At 31.0% G+C, this 22,864-nt stretch overlaps 2 protein-coding genes across 6 annotated transcripts; both read left to right on the top strand.

Moving 5' to 3' along the window:
- The first annotated feature begins 1,662 nt into the window (after positions 1-1,662).
- LOC136226871 (adenylyl-sulfate kinase 3-like) lies at positions 1,663-3,639 on the top strand. The gene is made up of 6 exons (XM_066015545.1): positions 1,663-2,090; positions 2,185-2,334; positions 2,590-2,708; positions 2,955-3,039; positions 3,167-3,213; positions 3,307-3,639. Exons 1-6 carry the CDS (start codon positions 1,727-1,729, stop codon positions 3,403-3,405), a joined length of 864 nt encoding a protein of 287 aa, XP_065871617.1. The 5' UTR covers positions 1,663-1,726; the 3' UTR covers positions 3,406-3,639.
- Positions 3,640-8,936: 5,297 nt separating this feature from the next.
- On the top strand, positions 8,937-19,677 carry LOC136226293 (uncharacterized). Of its 5 annotated transcripts, none has more exons than XM_066014683.1 (6): positions 8,937-9,171; positions 9,384-9,491; positions 9,585-9,736; positions 18,444-18,589; positions 18,690-18,790; positions 19,019-19,677. In XM_066014683.1, exons 4-6 carry the CDS (start codon positions 18,492-18,494, stop codon positions 19,486-19,488), a joined length of 669 nt encoding a protein of 222 aa, XP_065870755.1. In that variant the 5' UTR covers positions 8,937-9,171; positions 9,384-9,491; positions 9,585-9,736; positions 18,444-18,491; the 3' UTR covers positions 19,489-19,677. The 5 variants fall into 5 exon arrangements, with proteins under 5 accessions (XP_065870755.1, XP_065870756.1, XP_065870757.1 ...); XM_066014684.1 differs by having other exon boundaries at positions 18,448-18,589; XM_066014685.1 differs by having other exon boundaries at positions 18,453-18,589.
- The last annotated feature ends 3,187 nt before the right edge of the window (positions 19,678-22,864 follow it).

A 22,864-nucleotide genomic window follows, 5' to 3' on the forward strand; every position in this document is an offset into this window, starting at 1 on the left:
TAAATGTAATAGTTAGATATTATTTTTCCTTAATGAGAAATTAAAGGGTTTTGAACTTTACCTCATTCAACTTTAATATATGCCATATGGCGATGACTTGACGTTGAGATACCATGCCAACAATTTCAGAAAAGATGACTGAAAAACGTTGAAAGTTAATTTATTGAAAAAAACAAACTTAAGTGATTTTATTGAGATAAATTAAACTTTTTTAATTTTTTAAGAATATTATCCAAACTTTAATGATTGTCAATACTAATTAACTTATATATCTTGAAGAAAATAATTGATATGAAATATCACATTCATTTTCCGGTAATAGATTGTCATATTGAAAAAATAATTATTCGGAGAAAAATTGCTTAAATTATCACATCAAAGAAAGAACTTTGTATTTTCTATTTTTTTAAAATATATAAATATCATTTATTTTTTATTTTCCAATATACAATAGAATCCCTTCAGACATTATCTTCTAGCATCCGACATTGAGGCTCTGTTCTTTATCGCTGAAAAAAACTGAATTGAACTGAACTGAACTGAATGCTACTGAATACTGAACTGAACTGAATTGAATTTAACTGAATGGTACTGAACTTAACTGAATGTAACCGAACTTAACAATAATGATGATATTAGACTTTAAAATAATTTTAATGTTAATATTGGACATTAATAAGCTTATAATAATAATAATAATAATAATAATAATAATGGTTCTAATAATAGTAATAAAAAATATATTATTAAATAAAGATAAAACTAAATTGAATATCAAATAAAGCTCGGCTTGATAAAATCTTGGCTCGATAAAAGCCTATGAAATTAAATAAAAATGAGTCTAATTTAAATTAAAAATACAAATTACATACAAACACAAATTTACATATAATTTAAAGCCTATGAAATTAAATACAAATTTTCATATGAATACAAACTCTTAACTTTTTATTACAATTAAGGGTTAATGTGCAAAAATACCCCTAACATTTTAAGTCAGACGTAATTTTACCCCTAACGTCTAGAATGGTGCAATTTTATCCCTAATATTGATAAATTGGGTAAATTTGAGAAATAATTCATAATATGGATGCAATTCTTAATTTTCAAATATGGATGTATACTTTAATTATTTTTTTTTATTAAACAATATATACTTTAATAAACTATCATTTCTTGACTTTTATCTAATTTATAGATAATAATAAACTATAAATAATAATAATAATAATAATAATAAATAATGATAAACTATAGATAAATAATAATGATAATAAATTATATATAAATAATTATAATTATAATAAATAATGATAAATTACTAAATACTGAATGTTGAACTGAACTAATTGCTACTGAACTGAACTAAACTGATTACTGAAATTAAGTAAAGAACAGACCTGAGTATATTACCAAACCATAAATTTTTATTTTATTTTCTAGTTAGGACGACTTAGAAAAATTCAAGTCTATACTTGTGGCTTTCATGCCAATTAATTATTTAATCCTACTATCATTTCAAAATTCAACGGTCTTCTTCCCATCAATTTATACTAATCAAAGATCAACGGTCAGCCATCTTGGAATTTCTTTGGTCCCCGCCAACTTTTTTTCTTTATATATTCAGTCCTCAAAGTTTCTTTCTCATCAATCCCTCAAAAACCCACAACCCCCATTAAAATACATCTGATTTTTCTTTTTGCTAATTAATTCAATTGGTGAGATTATGAATGCTGTTGGGATGAAAATGCAGCCTGGTTTTCCAAGCTTGAGCGATCCCAACAATGTTGTGGTGGACGGAGTGAAATCCGGCCAAGTCAAGGCGGTGGCATCAAGGCCCAAACTGAAACCGATGAATGTCAATACCCGTATCCCAAATGGGTCGGGTTTGGATCCGATTCTGACAAATGGGCATCAAGTTAATTTGCCTAAAGATTTAAACTTGGGATTGGAAAATGAGAGCCAATTGTCAAAAATGGGGAATTCAACAAATATAAAATGGCATGAATGCTCGATCGACAAACAAGATAGGCAGAATTTGCTTAATCAGAAAGGCTGTGTTATTTGGATCACTGGTCTTAGTGGTTCAGGTAATTACAAACTCAATTTGATTAATTTGGTTTGTTAATTTCACTAATTTTGTAGTTAGTAATATTAATTTGGTGATTAATTTACGAAATGCAGGAAAAAGCACGGTAGCATGTGCTTTGAGTCAAATGTTGTATCAAAAAGGAAAGTTGACTTACATACTTGATGGAGACAACCTTAGACATGGTTTAAACAAAGATCTTAGTTTTAAAGCCGAAGATCGAGTTGAAAACATTCGAAGAGTTGGTAAGTTAATTACTATGAAGATTAGTTTCAATGTAGCTAACCTTGAAAATGAAGGTTCTTTTCTTTTTTATATAAAATGAAAAGTCATGTCTTTTCATTTAATCGGGTCGGATCCCATCAAAAGTGACCCATCCAAAATATAACTTTACCATTTTGTAAGAAATTGTCATTAATTTTCATCAATATTTACATATATTTCGTCGTTGAACTTTTAAATTAAATGGTTATTTGACGATGAATTTGGGGTATTTACAGGAGAAGTTGCAAAGCTGTTTGCAGATTCTGGTGTCATATGCATTGCCTGCTTGATCTCTCCTTATAGAAGAGATAGAGACGCTTGTCGCGCAATTTTACCCGATGGTGATTTCATTGAGGTTAGTAGATCAATGTACAAATTTGCAATTACGAGCGATATAAATACCAACAAAAATTACTGACGATTAAAAGTTACCGTGATTATTACAAATTTTTCATGAAACACTATGGTTATAGTACTTGCTCTCACTAATTAGAGTAAAAATTAAACCCGTCCCGTTTGAAACGATCCATAATATGTGATAATATATCAAAAGATTACCTATCCGGTTTTTACATGATCTAATATGGTGAACATGTATCAGGTTTTCATGGATGTTCCACTTGAAGTTTGCGAGTCGAGAGACCCAAAAGGTCTATACAAACTTGCTAGAGCTGGGAAGATTAAAGGTACATATATTCATATATATATATATGCTTGATTTTTTTATATAGTTTTATTATATGGTTTTTGATGCATACTTATTTGTATGTTTATGTTTAGATTATGAACTTTTTTTTATCTTACTTGTTACAGGTTTTACTGGCATTGATGATCCATACGAAGCACCATTAAATTGTGAGGTAATGTATCTATTTGATCAATATCATATGTTAATTAATAATTAATAATTTTTGTTAATAATTAATTAATTAAGTAATTGTTGGTTAAAACAGATATCATTGAAGTGTAAGAATGGAAACAATGCTTCACCAATTGATATGGCTGGAGAAGTTATTTCTTATATGCAAGAAAAAGGGTATCTTCAACCATAAACCATGCCTTAATTTGGGTGTGTAGGATAACAACATATACTACTGAGTTCTTATATTAAGCATTCAGTTTTCCCTGTCACTTGGAGGATTCCAATTTACATTTGAACATGTGTATTGTGAATCAAGTAGAATATTTTATAATATGTGTGAGTCCGTATTATATATGTCAAAATATGTATGGAAGGTCCTCAATTTGACATGGAAAAACGGATGTTTCTAATAATTTTCCCAGTATATTATCTCTAATTTTTTTTTAAAGATATAGCTATTCTTTGGAAAAAAATAAATCTTGTAATTATTCTTTGTTTATTTGTAATTTTTCACATGGAAGAATATATAGAGAAAATATATTCTCTAATTTGTTTTTAAGAAAATCATATATCATTCTGCATTGGGTTAAAGAAAAAGATACATAAAGAAAATACAGGAGAATTAAACTCCATACAAATTGAGGCTATAAAGTCAATACAAAATCTACAAGGAGCAAAAGACCAGATAAATTAATAAAAAACATAAAATAAACACTTAAATCAAACAAAAAAAACTACAAATAATCATCATACACTTTCCACAAATCTAAATTGCCCAAAAAAAAAACAGATGCAATTCAAAATCTTCGTTATTTAAATTCTCCATCTGATAATAAATTTGGGACAATTATACATTTAAGATTAAATAATAATTTATTGGGTTCTCAGTTTTTTTTTTCCCTTGAAAACTGAAAATTGATGGACCCCAGTTGAGGGTGATTTTTCGAAGTCCGAGTTGGGGAATTTTTTTTAGCTTTAACGCGTTAAAACATTGTTGTTTTAGTGTGTTGGCTAAAACATTAAAAGTGTCTAACGTGATAATGGTAGACATATTTAATTTTCTATTAGTTCAATGCTAGTTTCTAAAAAATTATAACATTTTTACATTTTTTATTTTTAGTTTTAATTTTCGTTTTATTTTTCATAAATTAAAATTGAAATTAGAAATTAAGTTAGTTTTAAAAATAAAAAATTAATTTTTTAATGGAAAAAATATAATAAAAATGACTTTAAAAGTGTTATGAAAATAACAATTCCATTATAATTCAAATAAATAAAAAAACATAATAAAAATGAGTTCAAGATGTTATGAAAAGTAATGATTAATCATTATAGTTCAAATGAATAAAAAATTTCTAAAATAAAATGATGTTAGTTAATAGTGAGAATTGAACCTAAACCCCTTGAGTAATACATCTTAAATTATCTCATCTATTTTAAACTATTGAAATAATACTACATAGTTTATATATAAACTAGTATTAGGGAAGACTATAAAGGAACGAAATCCCGATGCTCAAAGGTGGAGCCGGGGGGGGGGGGGGGGCTTAGTTTGTACCAATTCTATCTATGCCTATAGCGTTTTATTTAGGCTATTGGGGTGTTTGTTTACTCATTCTCCTCTCATTTGTCTTTTTATATTAAAAAAGAAAGTTTTAAGTGTTTGGTTATAAAACTACTAATTGCCTTTCATACATGAAAAGTATGTTTTTCCAATAGCAAATAACAAATGGCAACAACATACAACAACTAAATGGTCCTATATTTATATACCACTAGCTGTTCACTTTCTCTTTCTTTTGTTGTGTTTTTTATTTTCCATTGTTGTTTTTTTATTCAAACTACAATTTAAATTTTGCATTCATATTTGATGTTGCAATTCATAGGTTTTCTGCATTTTTATTTTTATGAAATTCAATTTTTTGGAGAATTTTTTTTTAAAACAATAGAAATAGGAGGAAGCGAATCTTAACATGTTCATATCGTGAGAATAAATTATCATTCTCGTACCCGCATAAACTTTTTAGGAATGTTAAGATTGTTTTCCATTTGAGTTAGATTCTTATTTGCTTATCCTTTTTTTTATATGTTTTATGCTTCTAACGTTTTTCCTTCGAGATATGAATTCAGTTTTAGATACACGATCAATTACAGTTGGAAAAATAAGTTTATTATATATTTGCTCTTTGATATTACATAGTAGAACATGAACAACCACCGGATAAAAGAGAGTATGAAGAACCTAAAATATTTCCAGCATCTCAAATAATTAGATGGAAAGTAAAAGAATAAAAAAAAGATAGATTTTGGAAGCAGAGTAAAAATGGCAGAAAGAAGAAGAAGAGAACTCTAAACAAAAAAAATTAATGGAACTATGAATCTATACTATATATAATAGCGGAAGCAGAGAAAAATAAGAAGAAGTGTTTTAGAGGCATTTTTTATGAGTTGTCAACGTAATAAAAAATCAAGATTAAAAAGATTTAATTAATAAAAAATAACATATTTATATTTATAATAAATTAAATAATTATTAGCCCATTAATTAAAATAATAAAAGAAAGTAAGAGTTACGGGAAAATGAAAAAACACAAAGCAAAGGAAATCCAAAAGTCACAAATAAACTTATATATAAAGCATGATAGATAGTATTCCGCCATTATATTCATTGGTCATGATAGAAAATATTATATTTTTGAAGGTAATTATCCGATTTTTTTCATATGTTGTACTTATTTTGTTCTCAATTGTGTTGTTGTTTTATTTTTATTAAGCAATAGTTGTTATAGTTTTATCTTTCAGATCCATTTCTGTCGTTACCCAGGTTCTATACCTCTCGCTACCTTATCCATGTTTTTCTTTTTTATTTGTCGTTTTTTTTTCAAACTGATATCTTCAATTGAAGAAACCCGATAGGAATAGAAGATGCATGGACAACTAAAATTGGAAAACACAAAAGTGTCAAAAATTACAAGAAATTCTTACGTTTCTCAAGATAATTATTCAAATTTTTTTCACATGTTGTAGTTATTTTTGTTCTCATTTGTGTTATTGTTTTATTTTTATTAAACAATAGTTGTTATAGTTTCATCTTTCAGAGATGAAATTCCATTTCTGTCGTTACCCAGGTTCCATACATCTCGCTACCTCATCCATGTTTTCTTTTTTATTTATTTTTTTTTTCAAAATGACTAAAATAAAGATTTTGTATATTTGCATTCTTTTTTAGTATATGTTGCTAGGTGTTATCGTTTCGACTGTTAACTCTAACTAAATTTAGATTTTCGGCTTTATATGAACTCAATTTTTAGCTTTAATTGAAGTTAGATTAATTTTTCTAATTCGAAACCTGTTGAAATCCACTCATTTTTTTTAGTTTGAGTTTATCAAACTTATATGGATTGTATTTTTTATTTTTATGTATTTTGGTACAAATGGATATAGAGTTTCACACAATAGTTGTTCATTGAGGTTTGAGACATATTGAATAAAATATTAAAGAGGTATTGAAATATTATACTTACAAGGAAATTTATTTCAATTATAAATTATGTTATATTATTATTATTATTATTATCAAGAAGTTTTTTTTTCCAGTTCTCTGGACAGAGAGATTGTAAGCGTCTAATGCACTTGATAAGATGTTTATTCTTGAAGAATTTGGATTATGCTAGATACGAATTCAAAATGAAGGTAAATAAAAATTTTGATGCTCAAAATCCTAAAAATGTACATTAATTATGGGATATTGAGATAATTGATTTTGCAACATTGACTTATATAGTTTCTAACTATTATATTATGGTTTGTACAAAATTGTTAGTATTTTAAGAGTTTTTAACATATGAAAATGAAACATGGTCATAGGACTAGCTGTTGGAAAATGTTAATTAAAAAAATATTATTATTTGAATCTCTTCAAATTCTCAAATATTAAGCATAATGATTGTAATTAATAGCATTAATTTCACATATTAATTATAAAACGTTTTTTGTACTAAGTAGACTTAAATACTTCATTAAGAAAAAATAAAATTTTTAATTAATGGGCAAAAAATATTTTCACTATCCTCTTTATATGTTTATATCTTGTCATTCTCTCTTATTTTCGAAAAAAAAAACGAGAGGAAGATAGTTCTCTCCTAATTATTTTTTTTGTTCATTCATTTTTGTTTTCTATTCTTTTATTTGTTTTTTCTTGCTTACAAAATTCAAGAATATATAATTATTATAAAATATTAATAAAATCAAATACGTGATATCTATGAGCGTGATTGATATTCTATGTAGTGAAAGAATGAAGAACAAATTGATTGAATGTCTTGATGAGATATTACGAGATGAAAAATAGGAGAAATCATCACTTTAAGCTGATTCAATTGGATATATTGGGTTATTGTAGCAGAATGAATAATTGAATTCGAATACTTGGTGATCATGAAATTCCATCAAGCAAGATGATTATCATCAAGATGAATTTGTGACCAATTCTTATGAATTTTATTTTTTTATATGTAACATATTGAATTGATAAAGTTTCTTCACGTACAACATTAGAAAAGTATTGATTGTAATAGTTTATAGCATAATATATTGATGTTGCTTCTACTTTAACATAGATTGTAATTCTTTTGTATCGTAGATATAATATTTAATTTTAATTGTAGTTTAATTCAATTTTTTTTTCTTTTGTATCATAAATATATTATTTAATTTTAATTTTTGGTTTTTCATTATATTCTAATATATTTCTTAATTAATCTCTTATTTTATTATTATTATTTCATAAAATTCTAAAATATGAAAATGTATTAAAATTACTAAAGTACAAATCATTGAATTTTGTAAAAATAAATAAATCAATTATTCACCTTTAATTAAAATTCTATAAAAAAAATTAATCAATTATTTTCAAAATTAATTTAATTTGAATTATCAATAAAAAATATATATTAATTTCAAATATATATAGTATAAAAAAATTCATATCATGATATAAAATTACTTAAAAGTGAATATGTCAATTTATTTATTTATCTAAATTATATAAAAATTTCGTATCCGTGCATCGCACAGGTTTTCGACTAGTTTATGATAGTTTTAATGATTTAATATTAAATTCAGTATAAATAATAAATTAATTTAAACATTATTTGAACCATGCTTAACAAACCAACTTAACCAACTTGACAAAAGTACAATAAACTAGTAGCTTTTGAGAAAATAATTAGAAAAAAATAGTTTATTGATAAAATTAAAAAACAAATCTGCATTAATTGTAAAATTAAATGAGAAATTTATTCACTTTTGAAAAATTATTTACAACTATATCAGGAATTATGTTGAACTAATAAAATCATTAATTTTAAAGATTAAAGTTTATAAATTGTGGGTCTAGAATATATTGTTAAGAGTTTGAGATTTTTTTTTTTTTGAAACTTAATAGAGTTTGAGATTTATGGATTAGAATTTAAACTTTTTTAAATCAGTTATAAAAGTATATTTTATTTGGTATATAGAAAAAAATAACATATAGCTTAAAAAAAAATATTAAAAATTAAGTTTGATAATAATTTTTCCAATTATAATCAATTATGATGTTAATGTAAAAAGCCCAAATTAAATTGATAGTTAAGGTTTAGTGTAATTTCCTCATTTAAGTATATTGATGGGCTTTGTCTTATTTATACGAGGTAGAAAATGAAGTTGTAGAAGGAACAAAATCACAGAGAAAATCAATTTAATTTCTCACTTTTCTGCCCTAAACCTAATTCGTCCATCTCTCTGCCATTGAAGTTCCGATTTCCCGCCATAACAAGCCCTAATTCGTCAATGCCGAGCGAGCGACGACGGAAATTCCATGCCCGCTTGACAACCCAATCTCCTATCCTAATCACGGTGATAACTGCCTTAATTCCCTACTCTTTGCGAACTGAAAACACTTCCACCGAAAACGGTAATCTATTTCTCTTTTCTCTGTTGTTGCTTTCTTCCTCTTTCACTTGCTCTTTCTTCCAATTCCCTCATTCCGCTTATTCCACCGTTTCTATTTTCTCTTGGCTTTGAAATGTAATCTTCTTCACTTCCATGGAAACCTAGCGTTTATACAGTAATTTTTTAGGATCTTATTGCATCAAATTAAGTCTTTCTAATCGCTTCCTTGTGCAGGTTTTTGTTTTTGCTGGATTATCTGTTTGCTCTGCTGCTGATTTTCGCTTTCAATCCGCAGGTTTGCGGGTGCACAATGTCTTACTATGGCTTTCAACATTACCAGAGGTAATCCATGCTTTTATTTCTGTTTTAGATCTTTTTCTTTCCTCTTCCGTTTCCTATATCTTTTTAATTGGGGTTTTTGGTTTTCTTCTTCAGTTCTTGCATTATGGCTTCTTTGAGACGTTTTCCGGTGTTCTCTGTCTTCTTTCAAGTTTGATCTTCTGCTCTCAATGTAATTCCCACCGAATAAAAACGCTCCATCTCAGCCAGGAGAGCTGTCTGACCCTGTTTTCCTCTCTTCCGATCAGGTTTGACATTTCATGTTATTCTCTAGTAGACTAGTATGTGTGTTCTTTTTTCTTTGATATCCTGTTTGGTTATTGAGGTTGAATACACAATGACAAATTAATTTTTTTTTGGGACTGTTTTAATGACTTAGTATTGTTGGGACTGTGGTTTTAGGATGCACATTCAGTCAATTTATATGGTTTGTTTTAGTCATGTATTAGGATGCACATTCAGTAAGTTTATATGCTTTTTGTTTTAGTCTTGGACATACAAATGTACATTACGTCGCTGTTGCTTTGATTAATTATCTTGATATTGAATTGGATTTTTTGTTGTTATTATACTCTAATAATTAAAATGTTAATGCAATTATTTACAAGTTAATCATATAAGAAACTGGCATAATGGGATTTGGATCAAGTGAGTTTAGGAGGATCCAACACTCACAGCAACAATACATTCAAGAAAGGGGATGGAATTCAATATAGCCTTTATCTATGTCTTTCTATTACTATTTTAAAAAGCAGAACATTAACTTGATCTGTGTTTTTCTCTTTTTTTTTTTTTCCAATTATTGTAAAAAATTGTTGCTGCATTATTGTTGATGTTATTGGTGAATTACTGTAAAAAATTGTTGCTGCATTATTGTTGATGTTATTGGTGATTTATGGTTACATGAAAGGTTGCCTCCTGCAGCATATTTGACCCTCCTGCAATTTTCAATACAACAACAATAAAGCCTTAGTTCCGAAATGCATAGTTATTAAAGGCGCGCCTCAGGCACGCCTCGGGCCTCTGGAGCCCAAAGGCGGGCGCGGTCAGTCAGGCGCGCGCCTTAAGCCAGGCACAAGGCGCGCCTCGGCTACCTTAGGGTAATTTAGGGTTGAGGGTATTTTAGGGTTTTTTAAGTTCAGAAAAAAAAGCAATGAAAATTGGATTCATATAATAGCAGAAAGGTTTCCCATTCCTTAGCCTGAAAGATATGTGGCCATGAAATAGGGATTATGTGAAACAGTATGTTACTGCTGAAACATGAAAGAATTGAAATCTTAGATCAAAACACTATGTATGGATGGTATGAACTGCCTAAACAAGAATTCTTGAACAGCGAGCAAGTAGAACTATTACTCACTACATCAAAAAATTTCCATTAATGAAAGATGTAAATCCATTGGAAAATCAAAAATACGCATGTCGGATGAAATGGTGATTGTTGCTATCTGCTCCAATAACGAATCATTGGTTTCACTGAATAACTAAATGAATAACTAAATAAAATAGATAGACCTCTTCGTCTTAGGTCGATGGATCTTCTTAATTGGAGGATCCCCTATATGGATAATACACATTCCAGTTGACCGGGCCTAATTCTAATTGTTTTGTTCCGAAGCAAAGATCTCCAAAAGGCGGTTCGTCCTATTCAGATATTCACGACCAAGAAGTACTGGATTCTCTTTCGGATAGGCCCTGAAAGGAGAAGGAAGGCTGGAATGGCAACAGACGTATATTATTGAATTCACCCGACCCGAGAGTATCCATTTTTTTTGGGACAGGGCTATTGGAGCTGATGAAAGTGCTTATCAAACTAGAGGAGTAGGAAAAAATGTTCCAAATGCATCTAGTTCAAGTGTTAGGTCTAAGGCTAAGGGTAAAATGCCTCTTATAGATGATGAACCCGACTTTGTAGATGATGAGTACATTGATGAGAAAGGTGACAATGATGATGAGATTGAGAATCTTATTCAAGAAGCATATGATGATGGAAGTGATGATGATGATGATGATTATGGTTCCAATGAAGATTAGGAAGGAAGACTAGGAAGTTAAAGATTAGTTGTTTTCTAGAGTCAAGACTATTACTGTTTTTTTTTAGTTTTAACTTTTAATTCGGAATTATGAGTTTATGATTATGCCTTAGTAGTTAACTAGAACTTAACTCATGCATTTTATGGTTTTACTGTTGTTGGTATTTGACTATTTGTGATTATTTGTGACTAGTATTATGAATTTATGATCTTTTTTTTTTTTTGTGCGCCTCGAGTCACTCGGGCGCGCGCATTAAGTTGCGTCTTGCGCCAAGGCTCCAGGACCCCCCTTGCGCCTTTAATAACTATGCCGAAATGATTCGGGGTCAACATGAACCGCATACAGAACCTGAAATCAAGTCGCGTTGGCTACATAAATTCTCTCCCTCCACTTCGTCCTATCCACTGCCATGTTTTCCTCAATCCCAGTAAACTCGTATCACACTCAATCACCCTCTTCTAAGTTTGCTTTAGCCTTCCCCTATCTCTCACCATTGCATCCCTTTGCCACTCTTCAATCCTTCCCACCATCGCATCAAGCGCTCTTTGTCTTACATGGCCAAACCACCTTAGTCGGGTTTCCCTCATTTTATTCTCAATAGATATAACCCCTACTTTTGTCATAATTATTTCATTCCTCACCCGATCCTTTCTCATATGATCACACATCCATCGCAACATACGCATCTTCGCCACCTCGCCACCGACATCTTATGAATGTGACAGTGTTTCACTGCCCAACATTCCATACCATATAACAATGCAGGTCTAATTGTCGTGCGGTAGAATTTTTCCTTCAATCTATTAGGGATGTCGGGGTCGCAAAGGAAACTCGTAGCACCCTTCCACTTCGACCAACCATTAATCCTATGAGCAACATCCCCCTCCACTTCTCCATTCGTTTGAATAATAGACCTTAAATTAACGGAAGCAATCCGAGTCCTGGACAACCTCCCATCAGGATGATTCTGCCTGCCTCCTTACTTCTGTCGCCGCTAAACTTACATCCTAAATATTCCGTCTTACTTCGGCTCAGCTTAAAGCCTCTAGATTCCAAAGTTTTTTCTCCATAATTCCAACTTACTCTCCACGCCTTTTTTCGTCTCATCAACTAACACAATCATTTGCAAACAACATGCACCATGGTATACCGTCTTGAAGTGAACTCGTTAATTTATCCATAACGACGGTAAAAAGAAATGGGCTAAGTGCGGAACCTTGATGCAACCCAATCGTAATAGGGAACTCTTCAGTCTTCCCAACACTGGTACGTACACTCGTGCACGCTCTCTTATACATGTCCTTTATGATATCAATATATTTGTGTGAAATGTCTTTCCTTATTAAGGCCCACCAAAGTATTTCTCTTGGTACGATATCATATGCCTTCTCCAAGTCAATGAAAACCATATGCAAATCTTTCTTCTTATTCCGATAGTGCTCCATTAATTGTCTCATTAGATGAATGGCCTCTGGGTAAATTACACCCATAGCCACTGAACTGTACTCATTTTCACATTGTGGCCACTAAACTTCAATTCTTCCCGGTATGGCCATTGAACTTTACACTTTGTTACACCGGTGGCCACGGTCATCGTTGACCACCATTTTCCCACCTTTGACTCCTCTTTTAACCGGATGTCTCTATTCTTCCCATTTCTCAATTATTTTATACCCATTTTACCCTTATTAAACACTATCTATCATATCAATCAAAAAGTTCCTCTCACCTTTTCACTTCACCTTTCATCACCTTCTTACCCACATTTCATCTCCCAGAAGACAGACAGCCTTGTTCTTCATTTTCTCCTCCGAAAAACCTTCCTAAAACCCCAATTTTGTTCCTATGGTTTTCCATTTTTGAAAAGTATGCAGATCCAGAGGATGAATATTTTGATACGTTATACAGTACGATGGTTATCTTGGTGAATACAGTTATTCTGAGAGCAAGAAATATGTATGGTTTGACACTCATTGGGACACATTGTCCGTGATAGCAAATGACAATAGGTTGAAAGCAATCGGCTGCCAAGGAACTCTGAGGTATTATTAGAAGAGTCATAGTTAATACTACATTCTGAAAGACCTCAGGATTTTAGGAAATGATGTAGATGTAAATAATATGGCCCTTGTGGGTGCGAATGATCAAAACATAAACTTGTAGGTAAAGAAAGTGACCGTCTAAGAGACTGAGAAGGAGATACTTCTGCTACTGCAGGCATATGAAATTCGCAGTACCGTACTAATAGAGGAGATTGAAGAGGAGTATGTACTTGTGAGACCGTGTAAGCGACATAAACCTACTACAAGCCAGTTATTGTTAGGGTGCATGAAGATGCAAGAATGAATGAAACCGAAGCTGAAGCAACTACGCAGGATGAATGACCAACTGATCAGAATGAAATTACAACTGAACATGAACCTGAAGCTGAAGTAATTGAACCTGAAGTAACTGAACATGTAGCTGAAGCAACTGAACCTGAACCTGAAGTAACTGAACATGTAGCTGAAGCTGAAGTAACTGAAGAAAATATGCAGGATGAATGGCCAATTGAACCTGAAGCAACTGAACATGTAGTTGAAGCAACTGAACATGAATTTGTAGCTGAACCTCAAGCAACTGAGCAGACTGAGGGTAATGCTGAACTAAATGCACCATTGTTCGATATGAATGAATGGTTTGATAATTATTTCGCTACACTGGATGAGTCAGTGATCTCAAATGTGGAAATGTCAAGAGCACCAAATGCATAAGATTCAAGTGCAGAATGTCAAACTGAACCAGCAGCTGATCAAGCTCAACATAATGAGGACACAAATGAATTCTTTGATGAGAATTATCATTCTGATCAATTGGCCATTCATCCTGCATAGTTGCTTTAGCTTCGGTTTTGTTCAGGTTTACGTCGCTTACATGGTCTCACAACAGGTACATACTCCTCTTCAATCTCCTCTATTACTACTGTATTGCGAATTTCATGTGCCTAAGTATCTCTTTCTCAATCTCTTTGGACGGTCACTTTCTTCACATAAAAGTTTATGCTTTGATCATTCGTACCCACAATGGCCATATTATATACATCTACACCATTTCCTGAAATCTTCAAGTCTTTCAGAATGTAGTCTTGACAATGACTCTTCCAATAATACCTCAAAGTTCCTTGGCAGCCGATTGCTTTCAACCTATTGTCAATTGCTATCAAGGACAATGTGTCCCAATGAGCATCAAACCATACATATTTCTTGCCCTCAGAATAACTGTATTCACCAAGATAACCATCGTACTGTATAACGAGATCAAAATATCCATCCTCTGGATCTGCATACACACGCATATATCAACAAAATACATACTTTTCCAAAATAGAAAACCATAACAATATAAACAAATAGGAACAAATTGCAGAGAGTCAATACAAAAATCAATACTTTTTCCATATAACGACATTGAACATTTTTACAACCATAATTTTTAAAAGATGGGTAAGAGAAGCGCTCAAAATCCATCGTTTGCGAAATGTCGTCTAGCATCCAATCAAACGAGACACAAAATCTCAGGAATCCTACTCTGGTTAAACATGCAATAACAAAGTGACGTGGAATGATAATCAATCAAAATGCTGTATCATAATGCCGATACAAGAACGAAGTATATGAAAAGGTGCTGATAGTTTACCTTCAGCACTCTTCGCTCAAAACGTTACAGACTTTCGTTAATGCTTCAATAATGTTAGGGTTTTAGGAAGGTTTTTTGGAGGAGAAAATGAAGAACACGACTGTTCGTCTTCTGGGAGATGAAACGTGGGTAAGAAGGTGAAGTGAAAGGGTGAGAGAAACTTTTTGATTGATATCATAGATGGTGTTTAATAAGGGTAAAATGGGTATAAAATAATTGAGGAAGGGGGAAGGAGAGAGACATCTGGTTAAAAGGGGAGTCAAAGGTGAGAAAATGATGGTCAACGGTGACAGTGGCCACCGATGTAACGTGTAAAGTTCAATGGCCATACCGGAAAGAATTGAAGTTCAGTGGCCATACTGGAAAGAATTGAAGTTCAGTGGCCATACCCAATGGCCTCCATAGATGATCTTCCTGGCACAAAGCCAAATTGGTTTTCCGAGATCTTCACCCAGCTCCTTCGCTTTGTTCAATCACTCGCTCCCAAAGTTTCATAGTGTGACTCATTAACTTGATTCCTCGATAGTTGGCACAATCTTGGACCTCGCCTTTGTTCTTATACAAAAGGATTAGGGTACTTTTCCTCTATTCGGATGACATCTTATTGCTTCTCCAAATCTTGTTGAAGAAATTCGTCAACCATTCGATTCCTCTCTCTCCCAAACATTTGCTTTCTTCAATCTCATCTTTTTTAGTGCCATTTTGACTTCATCCTTTTGAATTCTCTGCATGCAGTCACAAACTCTTCTTTCTTCAATCCTTTAAGCAACGTCAATCATCAGGCTATCTAAACCTTTTCTTTTAGTACTTCTTAATGCAATAAAGGGATCACTGGCAATCCAAAGTTTTCCAGATGCGATGTTTGACTGAATTCAATTTTTTACATCCTAATCAGATACATTTTATAACTTTCTAGTTTTTTTTTTTTTATTATTTCTGTTTTGGTGTAGACAATTACTTTATTTCCTCAATTTGTTTAATTATTATACCCCCCACCTTTTTTCCTGTTTCCATAGTTATTAAAGGCGCATGGTGCACTAAGGCGCAAGGGGTCCTGGAGCCTTGGTGCACAGCGATGGCGCGCACTTTCAAACTTAAAAATTATAAACTATAAAACTAACATAAAAATGCAATGAGTACTAAATTATGAGTACTAAATTATGAAAATATCTTAAGCATAAATAAATTTTAAAATGCAAAATAAACTCCATATTAGAAAGATAAAGTTGAATACTAAATCCGTAGTGTTATTCTTTCTACTAGACTTCTTTCAATCTGTAGTGTTTTCTTTCTACTAGACTTCTTCCTCTTATAAAATACAATGACTCTGTCTCTTCCTCTTCAAATCATAAACGTACTCTATCTCTTCTCTTCTAATAAATGTATAATCTCTCTCTCTCTTTTAATAACTTTTTTTTAATAAAACTGCCCCTAAGAGCATCTCCAACAACCTCTTAAGTCGGCTCTTAAGTTAAAATTTGAGGAGGGAGAAGGAAAAATCGGCTCCAACAGCCTCTTAGTGGCTCCTCAAATCACTAAGAGCCTCTCCATCCTCTATTAATAGAGAGCCTCTCTCCACCTCTTAGTGTTTTTTAATTCATTTTTTATTAATAATTTATTATTGAGGAGTCTCTCTCCTCACACTATTGGTAAATATAAGAACAATTAATAATTTTAATGATAAAATAATAAATAAGGATTGAGTATAAGGAGTACTGTTGGAGATGGTATGTCTTAGTCACTCTTAAATCACTAAGAGTCAATTATTTATATTATTTTTAGAGAGTACACTGGGAGTCTCTTGGAGATGCTCTAACTGCCAAACATTCCAGAAAACTGCCTCTAACTGCCAAGGTGTGCCTTGATGCGCCTTTGGCAACTGCTCTTGGCGCACCAGGCGTGCGCCATGGCGATTGCGCCTCGCCATGGCAGCCCCATGGCGCTAAGGCCTGCGCCATGCGCCATAGGCCATAGGCGCGCCATTAATAACTATGTGTTTCGGTGCATTCTTTTCCTCATTCTGCCTTTGAAAACTCCAATTGAATTTTAAGGATAGATTCAACTTCTACGCTTAACAAAGCAGCTCCTTCTCTTACAGACTTACAGTGGCTTATTCCATGATCAGACATCTAACATAGTATATATGGGGAACATTGTTTCTGATTAACAGTTTCATATCAATCCAATTATCATTCTGTCTGCTGTCACCAAATTCTCCAACTATTACCTTTCTCCAAAATACTCCGTACATAACTGGACCCATAAGGAACCTGGCTGCAAAAATCCCATTGTGATAATATTTGGCTTTCAAACTCCGAGCGTACAAAGGATGAGGCTAAGTTATTGTTCGAATAAAATCTTTACTTACTTTTGAAGTTTAGTCTTAAATTAGTCAAGTTCAGAATTTATTTTTTAAACTAAATGACTAAATTTGGTGTTGTTATACTTTAATCTGTTCCTATTTATGTTGTTAAGTTGCTAAATAAATAAATTATGACCATGGAATAATATAATTCACCCACAATCGATTCTGATCACATGCACCTTAATGACCATGTAGAATTTGGTCATTCACCGTTAGATCTAAACTTATTAGAATCCTAAAGTGGAGATTCAAAGCATCCCAAGGGTTAGATTTAATAAGCCTATATCTAACGGTGAACGACCAAATTCACTTGGTCATTAAGGCGCATGTGAACATTGCTGCACCCACAATTAATTCCTTAGGTTATGCTTATTGTTATCCTTCATGGAAAATTACTTCCTTGTTGTTCTGTTTAAACAAATTAATATACACTCTGTAATCTATCAATTGCACGGGTTTGGATTTATTTGTTAATATGGGTTAAGATTCGTGAATCAATTGTCTGACAGAAAGAAAATCTATGAATTGAATTAGTTTGTGTTATCAAGTTAGTGGGCAGTTCAGTATATTGTATCATATTTTGTTCCCATATTATGTACATTTATTGTAGTTGGAGAATCTATATTTGAAACTATAAAACAGATATAAAAGATTTCTACATGTCTAATTTTGTTGATATTGCTCATATTATTCTATCTCTGTTTTCATTTTGCAACATTACTGAATATTCAAGTTCCAATTTTTCCTCAAATTCTCTTTATTTTTGCGCTGTTATTGATTTTAGACTAGGGAAAAGATTATGGATAATTTAGCTCACCTTAGTGCAACCCTTGGGATGCATTGAAGTTTCACTGTTTGATATATTATTTTTCTTTTGCAAGCAAGAGCAGGATTTTGGAAAAGGGAATCTTTTTATTTTTTGAAGTCTAATGGGGAGTGCCATTAGTAAAGCTGCAGATGGATTTGGACATGTTGTTGGCAATGTTTTCTCCGCTCCTTTTAAGAATATGTTTGGAGCATCATGCGAGTATGTTTGTCTTAATCTCTTTTCTCCTCTCTAATTACGGTAATAATTGTAACTTTAATTAGTTTTGTGTTCATTTTGCTGACACAAATCTCCAATGTAGGGATATATGTGCAGGACCATGGGATGTATTGTGTTTCATTGAGCACCTATGCGTCTCCAATTTGGTGAAGTTGTTGTTGATCTTAGGACTCTGCTACATAGGTAAGTTTTTTCATTGGATTAATGCATAAATTGACTCTTAAATTTGTAATAGAAAGTCTAATGGTCGTCTGGGTTTTAAAAAATGAGGTATTAGACACTTATAGTCACAACATTAACATGAAGGATTACTCTATGTTTGAAGATAAATTTTGCGTTTTCAGTTGCTTCTCATTTCCAATAGTTCTTTCCCCTTCCTTTTGAATGACATTAACTTCCGAATGATGGCAGGTTTTTTATTCTTCTACGTAACTTTCCAACTGGGAATTTGCCAATGCATCGGACGAAGCCTTTGCAATATGTGTTGGGCTGCATGTTATGGTTATTGGTACAGTTTGAAATACATTACCTGTTTTTGTTGGTACAAATTAAAGAACACAAAACGGGTGTATCGACGGAGAAGAATGAGAACACGACCTCGGGTTTTAGACATTGAGAGCTCTGAAAGTGAGTATTTTAATCAACCAAGTATCTGCATAAAGCGCAAATCAGTCAGGGAAGGAAGAAAAGCTCAATTACTGAGCTCTCGACGCTCTTCATATCACCATCGCCATCATCATCACCGCTCGGGTAGAGGAATTTCTCTTCGTGTTAAGGGTGGATCAGACAGGCTTAGGATTAATTCAAGAAAGCTGCACATGATAAATGTGAAAATTCGCAAGAGAAATGTTGGGAGTTCAAAGAGGAGACGGTTGAAGTGATCAGACTAATTGTTCTAAATCCGCTAATCATGTTTGTTTTTTGATTTATGATTTAGATTTATTATTATTCTTATTTTTGCAAAATATCAAATGCAATTGTAAATAGTGACAGATCGGGTGTTCCATATGGATAGAAATTTTTTTGTGCTATTTTATAAATATTTTTACTGGACTTTTTTTTTAATTGTTTTTTGAGTAGATATTTACACTTCAACTCCCTATGTTTATTTTTTTTTTCATTCATAAAATATTAGTTGGAGCTTATTCCTCATCATCACTTAATTTAGATTTGTTTAATAACAATTGAATCGAAATTTTCTTCTCATAAATGGTTTGCTAGAATTCCATGAAGGGTGAACTGAATTTTTATATGTAAGAATTTGATAAATAATCTCTAAACCGGTGACTCAATAGTTAGAAAAAAGAATTAGGATAAGTGATCAAGTATTTCAATTTAGTAAACAATATTACAGAAATTGAAAACCGACTTTTATTGAATAATTGAGTTTGTAATTTGATGTTTTTAGCTAAATTAATTAAAATCTCTATATATTGTTTTCTCAAAAGAAAAAAAAACTGTATATATTTTTAGGGTCGGTCATGAAATTTCAAGGGTCCTAAAAGAAATAAGAGATAAGAGGTTCTTAATAAAAAATTATATTTAAAAATTTAAAATAAAAATTTGAATTCATTTTAGATCTAAAATAACATATTATTTGGTCTCCCTTTATGTCTGGGTATCATAACTACATTTCTAAAAAAAATATTACTACATATATTTGGGCTCCTTCTGGTCTTGGGCCCTAGGCGGCTGCACTCCTGGCCTATGCCCAGAGCCGATCCTGTAAATTGTTATATATCACAAATACAATTGGTAACAAGATTATATACATATAAATTTAAAGAAAATAATAAAATAAGGATACAAATAACACGGAAAAAAAATACACATTTACGTTGAAAATTCCAAAAGGATATAATAATTTATATAAATTATTTATTGTAATATATAATACCAAGTCAATTATTTTTGTGCTGAAACGGTAGAATTAGTTCCAAAATTTCAGGTACAGTATCCCATTTATTTTGTTAATGTTTGATGAGCTTAAGAATAGGTTTTAGCGTTATATTAACGTTAAGTTTTACATTGATGTTCAATATATATTATTTGGCAGATGTGCTTCCTTTTTTGGTAACTTTGTAGCTTCTGTTTGCACTCCTCAATTACATCTATCTATTTTCTTCCAAATCCAATTATAAATATTCTTATTTCTTGTAATTCCTAAAATATTTCTGTTTTAGTTTCTTGTTCCTGCCACTACTTGAAATTTATTCTAGAAGTCCTTACTGAATCATGAAGAAAATAAATTGCCCCTCTAATTAGAACACATATCGGGACACGTCTGGGTTTAAAGGAAGTTATGATTTATGATATGTATTTTTTAGTGAAAAAAAAAACAAGAAATTTATTTCCTTGTGATAATTAGTATTTGGATTCCTATTTTCTTTTTATAAAATTTATTATTACGATATGGAGAAAACAAAAATAAATCAATTATACGATCCCAATTTCTTCTGTAATATATATATATATATATATATATATATATATATATATATATATATATAAAATGAATAAATTAAGTGTAAATAAATATTTGATGTTTTTTAGAAGAGTAAATAAATATTTGATGAATGGCTTACAATTTGATTTTTTTTTTAGAATACTCACTGCAGCGGCGGAAATAATGAATGTTGGAGAAAGAATCAAAATTATCATTCAGCTACCATTATGGTTCACAGTTTTTCTATTAGGTTTGCATTTCTCTACTATCTTCATTATTACTATTATTTACTTCCTTTTTCTTTATGGAATGTTATTATTAGAGGTGTCAAAATAACACACGATCCGATTACACGACACGAAATCGATACATAATTTTAGTGTTTGGATTTAGCTTAGTAATGTGTCGTTTTTGGGTTGACACGAAACTGACACACAAACTTTTAGGTTTGGTTAGAGTTGATATGCTAACCCGAAAAGCGACACGAATATTTAAAATTATTATTATATTTTCTTGTGTTTTTATATGTCAATTTATTAATAAAGATAATAAAATTATAATTATTATTTGCAAATATAATTTGAACCCACTAAATTGCTATAAATACATTATATGACCCACTAACATGATATTAGCAGACTTTTCAATGATTAGTGTTAACATACCAATATAAAAATAATATAAGGTATTTAAAAAACAATATCATATCTTCTTATATTTTTAAAAGTTATTATTAATTTCCATAAAAAAAAGTTATCATTAATTATATGCATAACATAATGATATGCAACCCGAAAACACGACACGAAATCGACACTTATCCGAACATGTTAACACGATTGTGACACAAAAGTTTTTGAGTTAGGTTTACTCTTTTTAACATGAGAAATGACACGACATGAACACGACTTGAAAATAATAATTGCTTAAACTGAGATTTTGAGTTAGAGTGTAGAAATTTTTAATTATGAGAGGGTCAATTTAAAAGGTGTTTCACGAATCCCAAACTGAATAATCGAACGATTATATATATAGAAAAACTAGATAAGATTTTCAAATCGTTTAATCTAGGTCTCGAAACACACGTCTTTTCTCAAGATAACCAATTCATGACCTTTCACCATTCTTCTTATTGTCCCACCAAAAGGATCCTTTGTAGAAGTGGATAAAAGAAAAACCCCCATATAATAAACCCAAATTGCCTGTCCCGCTGCATGAATGAAAAGGCTCTACGATCTTTGGAAAGAGGTTTACCCCGCCGATTTTGTGACATTGATCCCTAACACGTAACAATCAATCATATTTAATCAAATTTAAACAGAAATTCTCATATATCTAATGAGATTGGCTAAATGTTTACTTTTGATGATTGTTAATTGCAAGACGCTGATCATAAGATTTTACCAATTTGCTTAGTTGTATCAATATAAAGGGATAAGATACTAAAATAGGTCTAAAGTTTTTGAGGAAGTACCAATTTAGATTTAACGTTCAAAATAGCATCAATATAGGCTTAATGTTTACAATATAATATCAATTTAGGTTTAACGTTTACAATATAGCATCAATTTAGACCTCACGTAGAAAATAACACCAATATGGGCTTAACGTTTACAAAATAATACGAATTTAAACTTAATGTTTACAAAATGTATCCAATTTAAACTAAACGTCACAATTAAATTAACCATATTATATTTTTTTCTATTAACTTTATATGTTATCTTTTTATTTAGTTCTATTTTCTTATTTATTATAATACAATTAATTAGTATTCTTACCCATTAAGATCTTATATTTGTTTTTCATCA

Source organism: Euphorbia lathyris, chromosome 4 (assembly GCF_963576675.1).
Source record: "Euphorbia lathyris chromosome 4, ddEupLath1.1, whole genome shotgun sequence".
Lineage (NCBI taxonomy): Eukaryota > Viridiplantae > Streptophyta > Magnoliopsida > Malpighiales > Euphorbiaceae > Euphorbia > Euphorbia lathyris.